Source organism: Nerophis ophidion, linkage group LG24, assembly GCF_033978795.1.
Source record: "Nerophis ophidion isolate RoL-2023_Sa linkage group LG24, RoL_Noph_v1.0, whole genome shotgun sequence".
NCBI lineage: Eukaryota > Metazoa > Chordata > Actinopteri > Syngnathiformes > Syngnathidae > Nerophis > Nerophis ophidion.
Window position 1 is genome coordinate 40,281,228 of NC_084634.1, and position 15,793 is coordinate 40,297,020.

At 40.1% G+C, this 15,793-nt stretch overlaps 1 protein-coding gene across 1 annotated transcript in view; it reads left to right on the top strand.

Annotated features, from left to right (window-relative positions):
• Nucleotides 1–13,770, top strand: part of enpep (glutamyl aminopeptidase) — a 61,175-nt gene extending 47,405 nt beyond the window's left edge. Inside the window, exons 17-20 of the mRNA XM_061885700.1 lie at nt 8,080–8,256; nt 10,318–10,458; nt 10,908–10,989; nt 13,383–13,770. Of these exons, the coding sequence (XP_061741684.1) occupies nt 8,080–8,256; nt 10,318–10,458; nt 10,908–10,989; nt 13,383–13,529 (547 nt within the window). The 3' untranslated portion in view covers nt 13,530–13,770. The remainder of the gene's footprint in view (nt 1–8,079; nt 8,257–10,317; nt 10,459–10,907; nt 10,990–13,382) is intronic.
• The last annotated feature ends 2,023 nt before the right edge of the window (nt 13,771–15,793 follow it).

The following is a 15,793-nucleotide window of genomic DNA, read 5'->3' on the forward strand; positions in this document are numbered from 1 at the left end:
TATGACGCAACATGTGTGATTGTATGACGCAACATGTGTGATGGTATGACGCAACATGTGTGATGGTATGACACAACATGTGTGATGGTATGACGCAACATGTGTGATGGTATGACACAACATGTGTGATGTATGACACAACATGTGTGATTGTATGACGCAACATGTGTGATGGTATGACACAACATGTGTGATTGTATGACGCAACAAGTGTGATTGTATGACGCAACATGTGTGATGGTATGACGCAACATGTGTGATAGTATGACGCAACATGTGTGATGGTATGACACAACATGTGTGATGGTATGACACAACATGTGTGATGGTATGACGCAACATGTGTGATTGTATGACGCAACATGTGTGATGGTATGACACAACATGTGTGATGTATGACACAACATGTGTGATTGTATGACGCAACATGTGTGATGGTATGACACATGTGTGATTGTATGACGCAACATGTGTGATTGTATGACGCAACATGTGTGATGGTATGACGCAACATGTGTGATAGTATGACGCAACATGTGTGATGGTATGACACAACATGTGTGATGGTATGACACAACATGTGTGATTGTATGACGCAACATGTGTGATGGTATGACACAACATGTGTGATGTATGACACAACATGTGTGATTGTATGACGCAACATGTGTGATGGTATGACACAACATGTGTGATTGTATGACGCAACAAGTGTGATTGTATGACGCAACATGTGTGATGGTATGACGCAACATGTGTGATAGTATGACGCAACATGTGTGATGGTATGACGCAACATGTGTGATGGTATGACACAACATGTGTGAAAGTATGACACAACATGTGTGATGGTATGACGCAGCAGGTGTGATGGTATGACGCAACATGTGTGATGGTATGACACAACATGTGTGATGGTATGACGCAGCATGTGTGATGGTATGACACAACATGTGTGATGGTATGACGCAACATGTGTGATGGTATGACACAACATGTGTGATGTATGACACAACATGTGTGATGGTATGACGCAACATGTGTGATGTATGACGCAACATGTGTGATGTATGACGCAGCAGGTGTGATGGTATGACACAACATGTGTGATGGTATGACACAACATGTGTGATGGTATGACGCAACATGTGTGATGGTATGACGCAACATGTGTGATGGTATGACACAACATGTGTGGTGGTATGACGCAACATGTGTGATGGTATGACGCAACATGTGTGATGGTATGACGCAACATGTGTGATTGTATGACGCAACATGTGTGGTGGTATGACGCAACATGTGTGATGGTATGACGCAACATGTGTGATGGTATGACGCAACATGTGTGATGGTATGACACAACATGTGTGATGGTATGACACAACATGTGTGATGGTATGACGCAACATGTGTGATGGTATGACGCAACATGTGTGATGGTATGACGCAACATGTGTGATGGTATGACGCAACATGTGTGATGGTATGACGCAACATGTGTGATGGTATGACACAACATGTGTGATGGTATGACGCAACATGTGTGATGGTATGACACAACATGTGTGATGGTATGACGCAACATGTGTGATGGTATGACACAACATGTCTGATGGTATGACGCAACATGTGTGATGGTATGACGCAACATGTGTGATGGTATGACGCAACATGTGTGATGGTATGACGCAACATGTGTGATGGTATGACGCAACATGTGTGATGGTATGATGCAACATGTGTGATGGTATGACGCAACATGTGTGATGGTATGACGCAACATGTGTGATGGTATGACGCAACATGTGTGATGGTATGACGCAACATGTGTGATGGTATGACGCAACATGTGTGATGGTATGACGCAACATGTGTGATGGTATGACGCAACATGTGTGATGGTATGACGCAACATGTGTGATGGTATGACGCAACATGCGTGATGGTATGACGCAGCATGCGTGATGGTATGACACAACATGTGTGATGGTATGACGCAGCAGGTGTGATGGTATGACACAACATGTGTGATGGTATGACACAACATGTGTGCTGTATGACGCAACATATGTGATGGTATGACGCAACATGTGTGATGTATGACGCAACATGTGTGATGGTATGACACAACATGTGTGATGGTATGACACAACATGTGTGATGGTATGACACAACATGTGTGATGGTATGACACAACATGTGTGATTGTATGACGCAACATGTGTGATGGTATGACGCAACATGTGTGATGGTATGACACAACATGTGTGATGGTATGACGCAACATGTGTGATGGTATGACACAACATGTGTGATGTATGACACAACATGTGTGATTGTATGACGCAACATGTGTGATGGTATGACACAACATGTGTGATTGTATGACGCAACAAGTGTGATTGTATGACGCAACATGTGTGATGGTATGACGCAACATGTGTGATAGTATGACGCAACATGTGTGATGGTATGACACAACATGTGTGATGGTATGACACAACATGTGTGATGGTATGACGCAACATGTGTGATTGTATGACGCAACATGTGTGATGGTATGACGCAACATGTGTGATGTATGACACAACATGTGTGATTGTATGACGCAACATGTGTGATGGTATGACACATGTGTGATTGTATGACGCAACATGTGTGATTGTATGACGCAACATGTGTGATGGTATGACGCAACATGTGTGATAGTATGACGCAACATGTGTGATGGTATGACACAACATGTGTGATGGTATGACACAACATGTGTGATTGTATGACGCAACATGTGTGATGGTATGACACAACATGTGTGATGTATGACACAACATGTGTGATTGTATGACGCAACATGTGTGATGGTATGACACAACATGTGTGATTGTATGACGCAACAAGTGTGATTGTATGACGCAACATGTGTGATGGTATGACGCAACATGTGTGATAGTGTGACGCAACATGTGTGATGGTATGACGCAACATGTGTGATAGTATGACGCAACATGTGTGATGGTATGACGCAACATGTGTGATGGTATGACACAACATGTGTGATAGTATGACACAACATGTGTGATGGTATGACGCAGCAGGTGTGATGGTATGACGCAACATGTGTGATGGTATGACACAACATGTGTGATGGTATGACGCAGCATGTGTGATGGTATGACACAACATGTGTGATGGTATGACGCAACATGTGTGATGGTATGACACAACATGTGTGATGTATGACACAACATGTGTGATGGTATGACGCAACATGTGTGATGTATGACGCAACATGTGTGATGTATGACGCAGCAGGTGTGATGGTATGACACAACATGTGTGATGGTATGACACAACATGTGTGATGGTATGACGCAACATGTGTGATGGTATGACGCAACATGTGTGATGGTATGACACAACATGTGTGGTGGTATGACGCAACATGTGTGATGGTATGACGCAACATGTGTGATGGTATGACGCAACATGTGTGATTGTATGACGCAACATGTGTGGTGGTATGACGCAACATGTGTGATGGTATGACGCAACATGTGTGATGGTATGACGCAACATGTGTGATGGTATGACACAACATGTGTGATGGTATGACACAACATGTGTGATGGTATGACGCAACATGTGTGATGGTATGACGCAACATGTGTGATGGTATGACGCAACATGTGTGATGGTATGACGCAACATGTGTGATGGTATGACGCAACATGTGTGATGGTATGACACAACATGTGTGATGGTATGACGCAACATGTGTGATGGTATGACACAACATGTGTGATGGTATGACGCAACATGTGTGATGGTATGACACAACATGTGTGATGGTATGACGCAACATGTGTGATGGTATGACGCAACATGTGTGATGGTATGACGCAACATGTGTGATGGTATGACGCAACATGTGTGATGGTATGACGCAACATGTGTGATGGTATGACGCAACATGTGTGATGGTATGATGCAACATGTGTGATGGTATGACGCAACATGTGTGATGGTATGACGCAACATGTGTGATGGTATGACGCAACATGTGTGATGGTATGACGCAACATGTGTGATGGTATGACGCAACATGTGTGATGGTATGACGCAACATGTGTGATGGTATGACGCAACATGTGTGATGGTATGACGCAACATGTGTGATGGTATGACGCAACATGTGTGATGGTATGACGCAGCATGCGTGATGGTATGACACAACATGTGTGATGGTATGACGCAGCAGGTGTGATGGTATGACACAACATGTGTGATGGTATGACACAACATGTGTGATGGTATGACGCAACATGTGTGATGGTATGATGCAACATGTGTGATGGTATGACGCAACATGTGTGATGGTATGATGCAACATGTGTGATGGTATGACGCAACATGTGTGATGGTATGACACAACATGTGTGATGTATGACACAACATGTGTGATTGTATGACGCAACATGTGTGATGGTATGACACAACATGTGTGATTGTATGACGCAACAAGTGTGATTGTATGACGCAACATGTGTGATGGTATGACGCAACATGTGTGATAGTATGACGCAACATGTGTGATGGTATGACACAACATGTGTGATGGTATGACACAACATGTGTGATGGTATGACGCAACATGTGTGATTGTATGACGCAACATGTGTGATGGTATGACACAACATGTGTGATGTATGACACAACATGTGTGATTGTATGACGCAACATGTGTGATGGTATGACACAACATGTGTGATTGTATGACGCAACATGTGTGATTGTATGACGCAACATGTGTGATGGTATGACGCAACATGTGTGATAGTATGACGCAACATGTGTGATGGTATGACACAACATGTGTGATGGTATGACACAACATGTGTGATTGTATGACGCAACATGTGTGATGGTATGACACAACATGTGTGATGTATGACACAACATGTGTGATTGTATGACGCAACATGTGTGATTGTATGACACAACATGTGTGATTGTATGACGCAACAAGTGTGATTGTATGACGCAACATGTGTGATGGTATGACGCAACATGTGTGATAGTATGACGCAACATGTGTGATGGTATGACGCAACATGTGTGATAGTATGACGCAACATGTGTGATGGTATGACGCAACATGTGTGATGGTATGACACAACATGTGTGATAGTATGACACAACATGTGTGATGGTATGACGCAGCAGGTGTGATGGTATGACGCAACATGTGTGATGGTATGACACAACATGTGTGATGGTATGACGCAGCATGTGTGATGGTATGACACAACATGTGTGATGGTATGACGCAACATGTGTGATGGTATGACACAACATGTGTGATGTATGACACAACATGTGTGATGGTATGACGCAACATGTGTGATGTATGACGCAACATGTGTGATGTATGACGCAGCAGGTGTGATGGTATGACACAACATGTGTGATGGTATGACACAACATGTGTGATGGTATGACGCAACATGTGTGATGGTATGACGCAACATGTGTGATGGTATGACGCAACATGTGTGATGGTATGACACAACATGTGTGGTGGTATGACGCAACATGTGTGATGGTATGACGCAACATGTGTGATGGTATGACGCAACATGTGTGATGGTATGACGCAACATGTGTGATGGTATGACGCAACATGTGTGGTGGTATGACGCAACATGTGTGATGGTATGACGCAACATGTGTGATGGTATGACGCAACATGTGTGATGGTATGACACAACATGTGTGATGGTATGACACAACATGTGTGATGGTATGACGCAACATGTGTGATGGTATGACACAACATGTGTGATGGTATGACGCAACATGTGTGATGGTATGACGCAACATGTGTGATGGTATGACGCAACATGTGTGATGGTATGACGCAACATGTGTGATGGTATGACGCAACATGTGTGATGGTATGACGCAACATGTGTGATGGTATGACGCAACATGTGTGATGGTATGACGCAACATGTGTGATGGTATGATGCAACATGTGTGATGGTATGACGCAACATGTGTGATGGTATGACGCAACATGTGTGATGGTATGACGCAACATGTGTGATGGTATGACGCAACATGTGTGATGGTATGACGCAACATGTGTGATGGTATGACGCAACATGTGTGATGGTATGACGCAACATGTGTGATGGTATGACGCAACATGTGTGATGGTATGACGCAACATGTGTGATGGTATGACGCAGCATGCGTGATGGTATGACACAACATGTGTGATGGTATGACGCAGCATGTGTGATGGTATGACACAACATGTGTGATGGTATGACGCAACATGTGTGATGGTATGACGCAACATGTGTGATGGTATGATGCAACATGTGTGATGGTATGACGCAACATGTGTGATGGTATGACGCAACATGTGTGATGGCATGACGCAACATGCGTGATGGTATGACGCAACATGCGTGATGGTATGACGCAACATGCGTGATGGTATGACGCAACATGTGTGATTGTATGACGCAACATGTGTGATGGTATGACGCAACATGTGTGATGGTATGACGCAACATGTGTGATGGTATGACGCAACATGCGTGATGGTATGACGCAACATGTGTGATGGTATGACACAACATGTGTGATGGTATGACGCAGCATGCGTGATGGTATGACGCAACATGTGTGATGGTATGATGCAACATGTGTGATGGTATGACGCAACATGTGTGATGGTATGATGCAACATGTGTGATGGTATGACGCAACATGTGTGATGGTATGACGCAACATGTGTGATGGCATGACGCAACATGTGTGATGGTATGACGCAACATGTGTGATGGTATGACGCAACATGTGTGATGGTATGACGCAACATGTGTGATGGTATGACGCAGCATGCGTGATGGTATGACACAACATGTGTGATGGTATGACGCATCATGTGTGATGGTATGACACAACATGTGTGATGGTATGACGCAACATGTGTGATGGTATGACGCAACATGTGTGATGGTATGATGCAACATGTGTGATGGTATGACGCAACATGTGTGATGGTATGACGCAACATGTGTGATGGCATGACGCAACATGCGTGATGGTATGACGCAACATGCGTGATGGTATGACGCAACATGCGTGATGGTATGACGCAACATGCGTGATGGTATGACGCAACATGTGTGATGGTATGATGCAACATGTGTGATGGTATGACGCAACATGTGTGATGGTATGATGCAACATGTGTGATGGTATGACGCAACATGTGTGATGGTATGACGCAACATGTGTGATGGCATGACGCAACATGCGTGATGGTATGACGCAACATGCGTGATGGTATGACGCAACATGCGTGATGGTATGACGCAACATGTGTGATGGTATGACGCAACATGTGTGATGGCATGACGCAACATGTGTGATGGTATGACGCAACATGTGTGATGGTATGATGCAACATGTGTGATGGTATGATGCAACATGTGTGATGGTATGATTTAACATGTGTGATGGTATGACGCAACACAACATGTGTGATGTATGACGCAACACAACATGTGTGATGTATGACGCAACACAACATGTGTGATGTATGACGCAACACAACATGTGTGATGGTATGACGCAACATGTGTGGTGGTATGACGCAACACAACATGACGCAACATGTGTGATGGTATGACGCAACATGCGTGATGGTATGACGCAACATGCGTGATGGTATGACGCAACATGTGTGATGGTATGACGCAACATGTGTGATGGCATGACGCAACATGTGTGATGGTATGACGCAACATGTGTGATGGTATGATGCAACATGTGTGATGGTATGATGCAACATGTGTGATGGTATGATTTAACATGTGTGATGGTATGACGCAACACAACATGTGTGATGTATGACGCAACACAACATGTGTGATGTATGACGCAACACAACATGTGTGATGTATGACGCAACACAACATGTGTGATGGTATGACGCAACATGTGTGGTGGTATGACGCAACACAACATGACGCAACATGATGTGATTGTCGCCCACAGCAGCGTGGCAGTCAACCTGAGGTTGCTGGTGTATCGCTATGGAATGAAGAACTCGCAGGACCCCGAGCCCCAGTGGAAGATGATGTTGCAAAAGTACAAGAGCAGCACTTTGGCTCAGGAGAAGGACAAGCTGCTGTACGGCCTGGCGTCTGTGGACAATGTGCAGCTCCTCTGGAGGTAACTCTAATGTTGACCTCTACACCAACCTGTGGTGACCTCTACACCAGTGGTCCCACACCTTTTTGTAGCTGCGGACCGGTCAATACTTGATCATTTGTCACGCGGCCTTGCGGGCTGGGGGGGTGTTGGGGGGGGATTTGTCATGAAAAAGGGAGGTTTTTTGGGGGGTTAGTGCACTAATTGTGAGTGTATCTTGTGTTTTTTATGTTGATTTAATAAAAAAAAAAGATATGTATATATATATATATATCTTTTTTTTTTTAATTAAAAAATATATAAAAAAAAATTTGCGGCCCGGTACCAATGGAGCCACTGGGGCCCACTGCTCCACACCACCCTGTGGTGATTATGCAATACTCTTTCATGACACTCACTTCTGTCCCATTACTTATGGAATTCATCGGACATAATAAGATGTTTATGTCCATCACTTACCTGCCGACATTCAATCAATCCATCAGTCAGTCAATGTTTATTTATATAGTCCTAAATCACAAGCCACGACGACATCCTCGGTTCAGATCCCACATCGGGGCAAGGAAAAACTCAACCTAATGGGATGACAATGAGAAACCTTGGAGGGGACCACAGATGTGGGGGCCCCTTCCCCCACACCCACCAATACCCCTAAGAAACAAGTAGAAACAAGTTAGAAACAAGTAGAAATAAGTTTAAATAATGTAGAAACAAGTTAGGAACAAATAGAAACAAATAGAAACAAATAGAAACAAGTTAGAAACAAGTAGAAACAAGTTAGTAACAAGGAGAAACAAGTAAAAACATGTAGAAACAAGTTAGAACAAGTAGAAACACCTTACAAAAAAGTTAGAAACAAGTTAGAAACAAAAACAACAAGTTAGAAACAAGTAAGAAACAGGTTAGAAAGAAGTAGAAACAAGTTAGAACGAGTAGAAAGAAGTTACAAAAAAGTTAGAAACAAGTAGAAACAAGTTAGAAACAAGTAGAAAACAAGTTATTAAAAAGTAGAAACAAGTAGAAGCAGTTTAGAAAAAGTTATAAACAGGTCGAATAAAATTAGAAACAAGTAGAAACAAATAAGAAATAAATAGAAACAGGTAGAAACTAGTTAGAAGCACTTAGAAACTAGTTAGTAAAAAGTAGAAACAATTTAGAAACATGTTATAAACAAGTAAAAACAAATTGGAAACAAGTAAAAACAATTTAGAAACAAGTAGATACAAATGAGAAACAAGTAGAAACAAGTTAAAAACAAGGTAGGAACAAGTTAAAAATGTGTTATTAGAAACCAGTAGAAACATATTAGAAACAAGTTAAGAATAATCTAGAAACATGTAGAAACAAGTAAAAACAAAGTTAGGAACAAGTTAAAAATGTGTTATTAGAAACCAGTAGAAACAAATTAGAAACAAGTTACAAATAATCTAGAAACAAGTTGAAACAAGTACAAACAAATTAGAATTAAGTTAGAAACATGTTGGAAACAACTATGAAACAAGTACAAACAAATTAGAATTAAGTTTGAAACATGTTGGAAACAACTATGAAACAAGTACAAACAAATTAGAATTAAGTTAGAAACATGTTGGAAACAACTATGAAACAAGTACAAACAAATTAGAAATAAGTTAGAAACATGTTGGAAACAACTAAGAAACAAGTATAAACAAGTTATAAACCAGTAGAAACAAGTTAAAACCAGCAGAAACAAGTAAGAAACAAGTAGAAACAAGTTAGAAACAAGTTTAAAACAAGTAGAAACAAGTTAAAAACAAGTTAGAAACAAGTTTTAAACAAGTACAAATAAGTTAGATACAAGTTAGGAACAAGTACCAACAAGTTAGAAACAAATAGAAATAATTTAGAAACAAGTTAGAAAGAAGTAGAAACCAGTAGAAACAAGTTAAAAACTAGTAGAAACATGTTGGGAACAAGTAGAAACAAATATAAACAAGTACTTCATGGGGAACTAACAAGTTAGAAAGAAGTAGAAACAAGTAGAAAGAAGTACTTCCTGGTGTCCAGTATGAAGTTTTGAAAGAGAATCCGCTAATAAAGAATCTTTGGTTTGACTCCCAGACTCCTGGAAGCCTCAAAAGATGAGCAAGTTGTGAGAAGCCAGGATGTGTTCACCCTGGTCACCTACGTGTCCTACAACCCTCTGGGCCAGACCATGGCCTGGGACTGGACCACGCTCAACTGGGACTACCTGGTCAACAGGTCAGTGCTCCGCGGTTGACGTTTAGAAAAGAATGTTTCTGGTATTTTCCTCTTCCACGGAGGACCTCCTCCTCCTCCTCAACACCATGGTTCCAGAACGTCCAGGGAACAGAGGAATGGAAGAACTTGACCATGATCACTAAGCACTGATCAGACACTTTGAGGGCCAGCAGCTCTTCTTAGTGCTCTGCTTCTCATTCTCAAAGTAATGGCATTAAAACAACAGCTCAAATGATTTAGTTTTGTAATAATAGAGAAAGCATCACGTACTCAGACAGTTGAATAGTTGATGCCAACACAAAACTGACATGCTAGCATTTCTCTCCTTAGTAAAAGTGTCTTAGCAGATTGGATATTATTATTATTATCATTATTATTATTATTATTATCTTTATTATTATTATCTTTATTATTATTTGGATTTAGTATGTTGTTTTGTCCTCACACAGATACACCATCAACGATAGAAACCTGGGACGCCTCCTGACTAGAATCTCAGGCAGCTACAGCACAGACCTGCAGCTCTGGAAGGTAGGACTAAGTTCTATGTTCTACATGCCGGGGGGGGGGGTTACTACAGTCTGGAAACATTTGAAACACTATAGAGTTAAAAAAAAACTAGTTAGAAACCAGTTACAAAAAAGTAGACGCACGTTAGAAACTAGTTAGAAACAAGTACAAACAAGTTAGAAATAAGTTAAAAGTTTGTTAGAAACAAGTTAGAAACTAGTAGACAAGTTGGAAAAAAGTAGAAACAAGTAAAAACAAGTTAGAAACTTGTTAAAAACAAGTTAGAAACTAGTAGAAACTAGTTGGAAAAAAGTAAAAACAAGTAGACACAAGTAGAAACACATAGAAACAAGTTAAAAGCTAGTTAGACACAAGCTAGAAACTAGTAAAATAAGTTTGAAAAAAGTAGAAACATGCAGAATCTAGTCAGAGACAAGCAGACACAAGTAGAAACAAGTTAGAGACAAGAAGAAACAAGTGAGAAACAAGTGAGAAACAAGTTAAAAACAAGTTGGAAACAAGTAGAAAAAAGTTAGCGACAAGTTATAAAGAGGTAGAAACAAGTTAGAAAACAGTTGAAAACAAGTTAGAAACTTGTTAGAAACAAGTTAGAAACTTGTAGAAACAAGTTGGAAAAAAGTAGAGACAAGTTACAAACAAGTTACAAACCATTTAGAAATAAGGAGTAACTAGTTAGAAGCTAGTTAGACACAAGTTAGAAACTAGTAGAAACAAGTTGGAAAAAAGTAGAAACATATAGAATCAAGTTAGAGACAAGAAGAAACAAGTAGAAACAAGTTAGAACAAAGTTACAAACCGTTTAGAAACAAGTAGAAACAAGTTAGAAACAAGTTAGAAGCTAGTTAGACACAAGTTAGAAACTATTAGAAACAGGTTGGAAAAAAGTAGAATTAAGTAAAAAACAAGTTAGAAACAAGTTACAAACAATTTAGAAACAAGTTAGACACAACATAGAAACTAGTAGAACAAGTTGGAAAAACGTAGAAACAAGTTACAAACAAGTTACAAACTATTTAGAAAGAAGTAGAAACACGTAGAAACAAGTAGAAACAAGTACAATTATGTAGAAACAAGTTAGAAGCTAGTTAGACACGAGTTAAAAATCTAGTAGAAACAAGTTGGAAAAAATTAGAAACAAGTTAAAAACAAATTAGAAACAAGTACAAACAAGTAAGACACAAATTAGAAGCTAGTTAGACAAAAGTTAGAAACTAGTAGAAACAAGTTGGAAAAAAGTAGAAACACATAGAATCAAGTTAGAGACAAGCAGAAACAAATTAAAAACAAGTTACAAACAAGTATAAAAAGTTAGCGACAAGTTATAAAGTAGAAACAAGTTATAAACAAGTTAGAAACAAGTTAGAAGCTAGTTAGACACGAGTTAAAAATCTAGTAGAAACAAGTTGGAAAAAATTAGAAACAAGTTAAAAACAAATTAGAAACAAGTACAAACAAGTAAGACACAAATTAGAAGCTAGTAAGACAAAAGTTAGAAACTAGTAGAAACAAGTTGGAAAAAAGTAGAAACACGTAGAATCAAGTTAGAGACAAGCAGAAACAAATTAAAAACAAGTTACAAACAAGTATAAAAAGTTAGCGACAAGTTATAAAGAAGTAGAAACAAGTTAGAAACCAGTTAGAAACAAGTTAAAAACCAGTTAGAAGCAAGTTAGAAACCAGTTAGAAACAAGTTAGAAACCAGTTAGAAACCAGTTAGAAACCAGTTAGAAACAAGTTAAAAACCAGTTAGAAGCAAGTTAGAAACAAGTTAGAAACAAGTTAGGAACAAGTAGAAATCAATCAATCAATCAATGTTTATTTATGTAGCCCTATATCTTAAGTGTCTCAAAGGGCTGCACAAGCCACAACGACATCCGCGGTACAGAGCACACAAGAGAGCAAGGAAAAACTCACAACCCAGTGGGACGTCGATGTGAGTGACTATGAGAAACCTTGGAGAGGACCGCAGATGTGGGCAACCCCACCCCCCTCTAGGGGAGAGCGGATGCAATGGATGTCGAGCGGGTCTAACATGATATTGTGAAATTCCAGAAACAAGTTAGAGACAAGTAGAAACAAGTTACAAAAAAGTATAAAAAAGTTAGAAATAAGTTAGAGACAAGAAGAAACAAGTTAGAAACAAGTAAAACAAACAAGTAAAAAATGTAAAGGAATGGCTAAATCAGGCTTGAATGAAGGTTTCAGAAGTCCTGACTTAAACGTGTGGACAATTGCGAAGAAACAAGTCCAAGGAAAAACTCAACCCGAAGGGATGACAATGAGAAACCTTGGAGAGGACCGCTGACGATGGATGGTGTGTGATGGGGGTTGGATAGCGTGTAGAATATGATACTACAGTACTTAGAACATGTCATTGTGTTCCCGTGTTGCAGATGGAGCATTTCTTCGCTCTGACTCCCGATGCTGGTGCTGGAGAGATGTCCAGGCAGCAGGGACTAGAGACTGTCAAGAACAACATCGGATGGATTCGCAGGAACGAGAATGAGATTAGTGCATGGTTGCAGAGAAACACCGCCTAGCTTATTTGTTTAGTTTCACTATATGGCACATGTTTATGACAGTGTTGTTTAGTGTGGGTTCACTATATGGCACATGTTTATGACAGTGTTGTTTAGTGTGGTTTCACTATATGGCACATGTTTATGACAGTGTTGTTTAGTGTGGTTTCACTATATGGCACATGTTTATGACAGTGTTGTTTAGTGTGGTTTCACTATATGGCACATGTTTATGACAGTGTTGTTTAGTGTGGTTTCACTATATGGCACATGTTTATGACAGTGTTGTTTAGTGTGGGTTCACTATATGGCACATGTTTATGACAGTGTTGTTTAGTGTGGTTTCACTATATGGCACATGTTTATGACAGTGTTGTTTAGTGTGGTTTCACTATATGGCACATGTTTGTGACAGTGTTGTTTAGTGTGGTTTCACTATATGGCACATGTTTATGACAGTGTTGTTTAGTGTGGTTTCACTATATGGCACATGTTTATGACAGTGTTGTTTAGTGTGGGTTCACTATATGGCACATGTTTATGACAGTGTTGTTTAGTGTGGTTTCACTATATGGCACATGTTTATGACAGTGTTGTTTAGTGTGGTTTCACTATATGGCACATGTTCATGACATTGTTGTTTAGTGGGGTTTCACTATATGGCACATGTTTATGACAGTGTTGTTTAGTGTGGTTTCACTATATGGCACATGTTTATGACAGTGTTGTTTAGTGTGGTTTCACTATATGGCACATGTTTATGACAGTGTTGTTTAGTGTGGTTTCACTATATGGCACATGTTTATGACAGTGTTGTTTAGTGTGGTTTCACTATATGGCACATGTTCATGACATTGTTGTTTAGTGGGGTTTCACTATATGGCACATGTTTATGACAGTGTTGTTTAGTGTGGTTTCACTATATGGCACATGTTTATGACAGTGTTGTTTAGTGTGGTTTCACTATATGGCACATGTTTATGACAGTGTTGTTTAGTGGGGTTTCACTATATGGCACATGTTTACGGCAGTGTTGTTTAGTGGGGTTTCACTATATGGCACATGTTTATGACAGTGTTGTTTAGTGGGGTTTCACTATATGGCACATGTTTATGACAGTGTTGTTTAGCGTGGTTTCACTATATGGCACATGTTTATGACAGTGTTGTTTAGTGTGGGTTCACTATATGGCACATGTTTATGACAGTGTTGTTTAGTGTGGTTTCACTATATGGCACATGTTTATGACAGTGTTGTTTAGTGGGGTTTCACTATATGGCACATGTTTATGACACTGTTGTTTAGTGTGGTTTCACTATATGGCACATGTTTATGACAGTGTTGTTTAGTGTGGTCTCACTATATGGCCCATGTTTATGACAGTGTTGTTTAGTGTGGTCTCACTATATGGCACATGTTTATGACAGTGTTGTTTAGTGTGGTTTCACTATATGGCACATGTTTATGACAGTGTTGTTTAGTGTGGTTTCACTATATGGCACATGTTTATGACAGTGTTGTTTAGTGTGGTTTCACTATATGGCACATGTTTATGACAGTGTTGTTTAGTCTGGTTTCACTATATGGCACATGTTTATGACAGTGTTGTTTAGTGGGGTTTCACTATATGGCACATGTTTATGACAGTGTTGTTTAGTGTGGTTTCACTATACGGCACATGTTTATGACAGTGTTGTTTAGTGTGGTTTCACTATATGGCACATGTTTATGACAGCGTTGTTTAGTGTGGTTTCACTATATGGCGCATGTTTATGACAGTGTTGTTTAGTGTGGTTTCACTATATGGCACATGTTTATGACACTGTTGTTTAGTGTGGTTTCACTATATGGCCCATGTTTATGACATGTATCAAAGAAGAGAAGAATAAGTGATTATTATAATTTTAACAGAAGAAAAAGAAGAAATAAAGACATTAATGACATTTCTGTGGTCCCCTTTATTTAGGAAAGTATCGAAATACATTTTGGTACCTCTACGGGCACCAAAATATTGGTATGGGCACATAACCCTACATCATACCGCATGGTGCTTACAACACTTTGGAATGTGGCCCGTGCCCCAGGGGAGCGTTATGCCGACCAACGCCTCAGAAAGTGTCCTTGTCCAAATACACATCCTGTCCACCTCATCATTGATAAACCATCAAAGGCAGCCAAGGATCAGGTCAGTAGGTGTGTCATGTTTCTCCCAGTCATTTACCACAAGGTGTGTTCTTTGGCCTGTCATGTGTTGATTGCTCGATTAGGAGCATTTTCCATTGTCC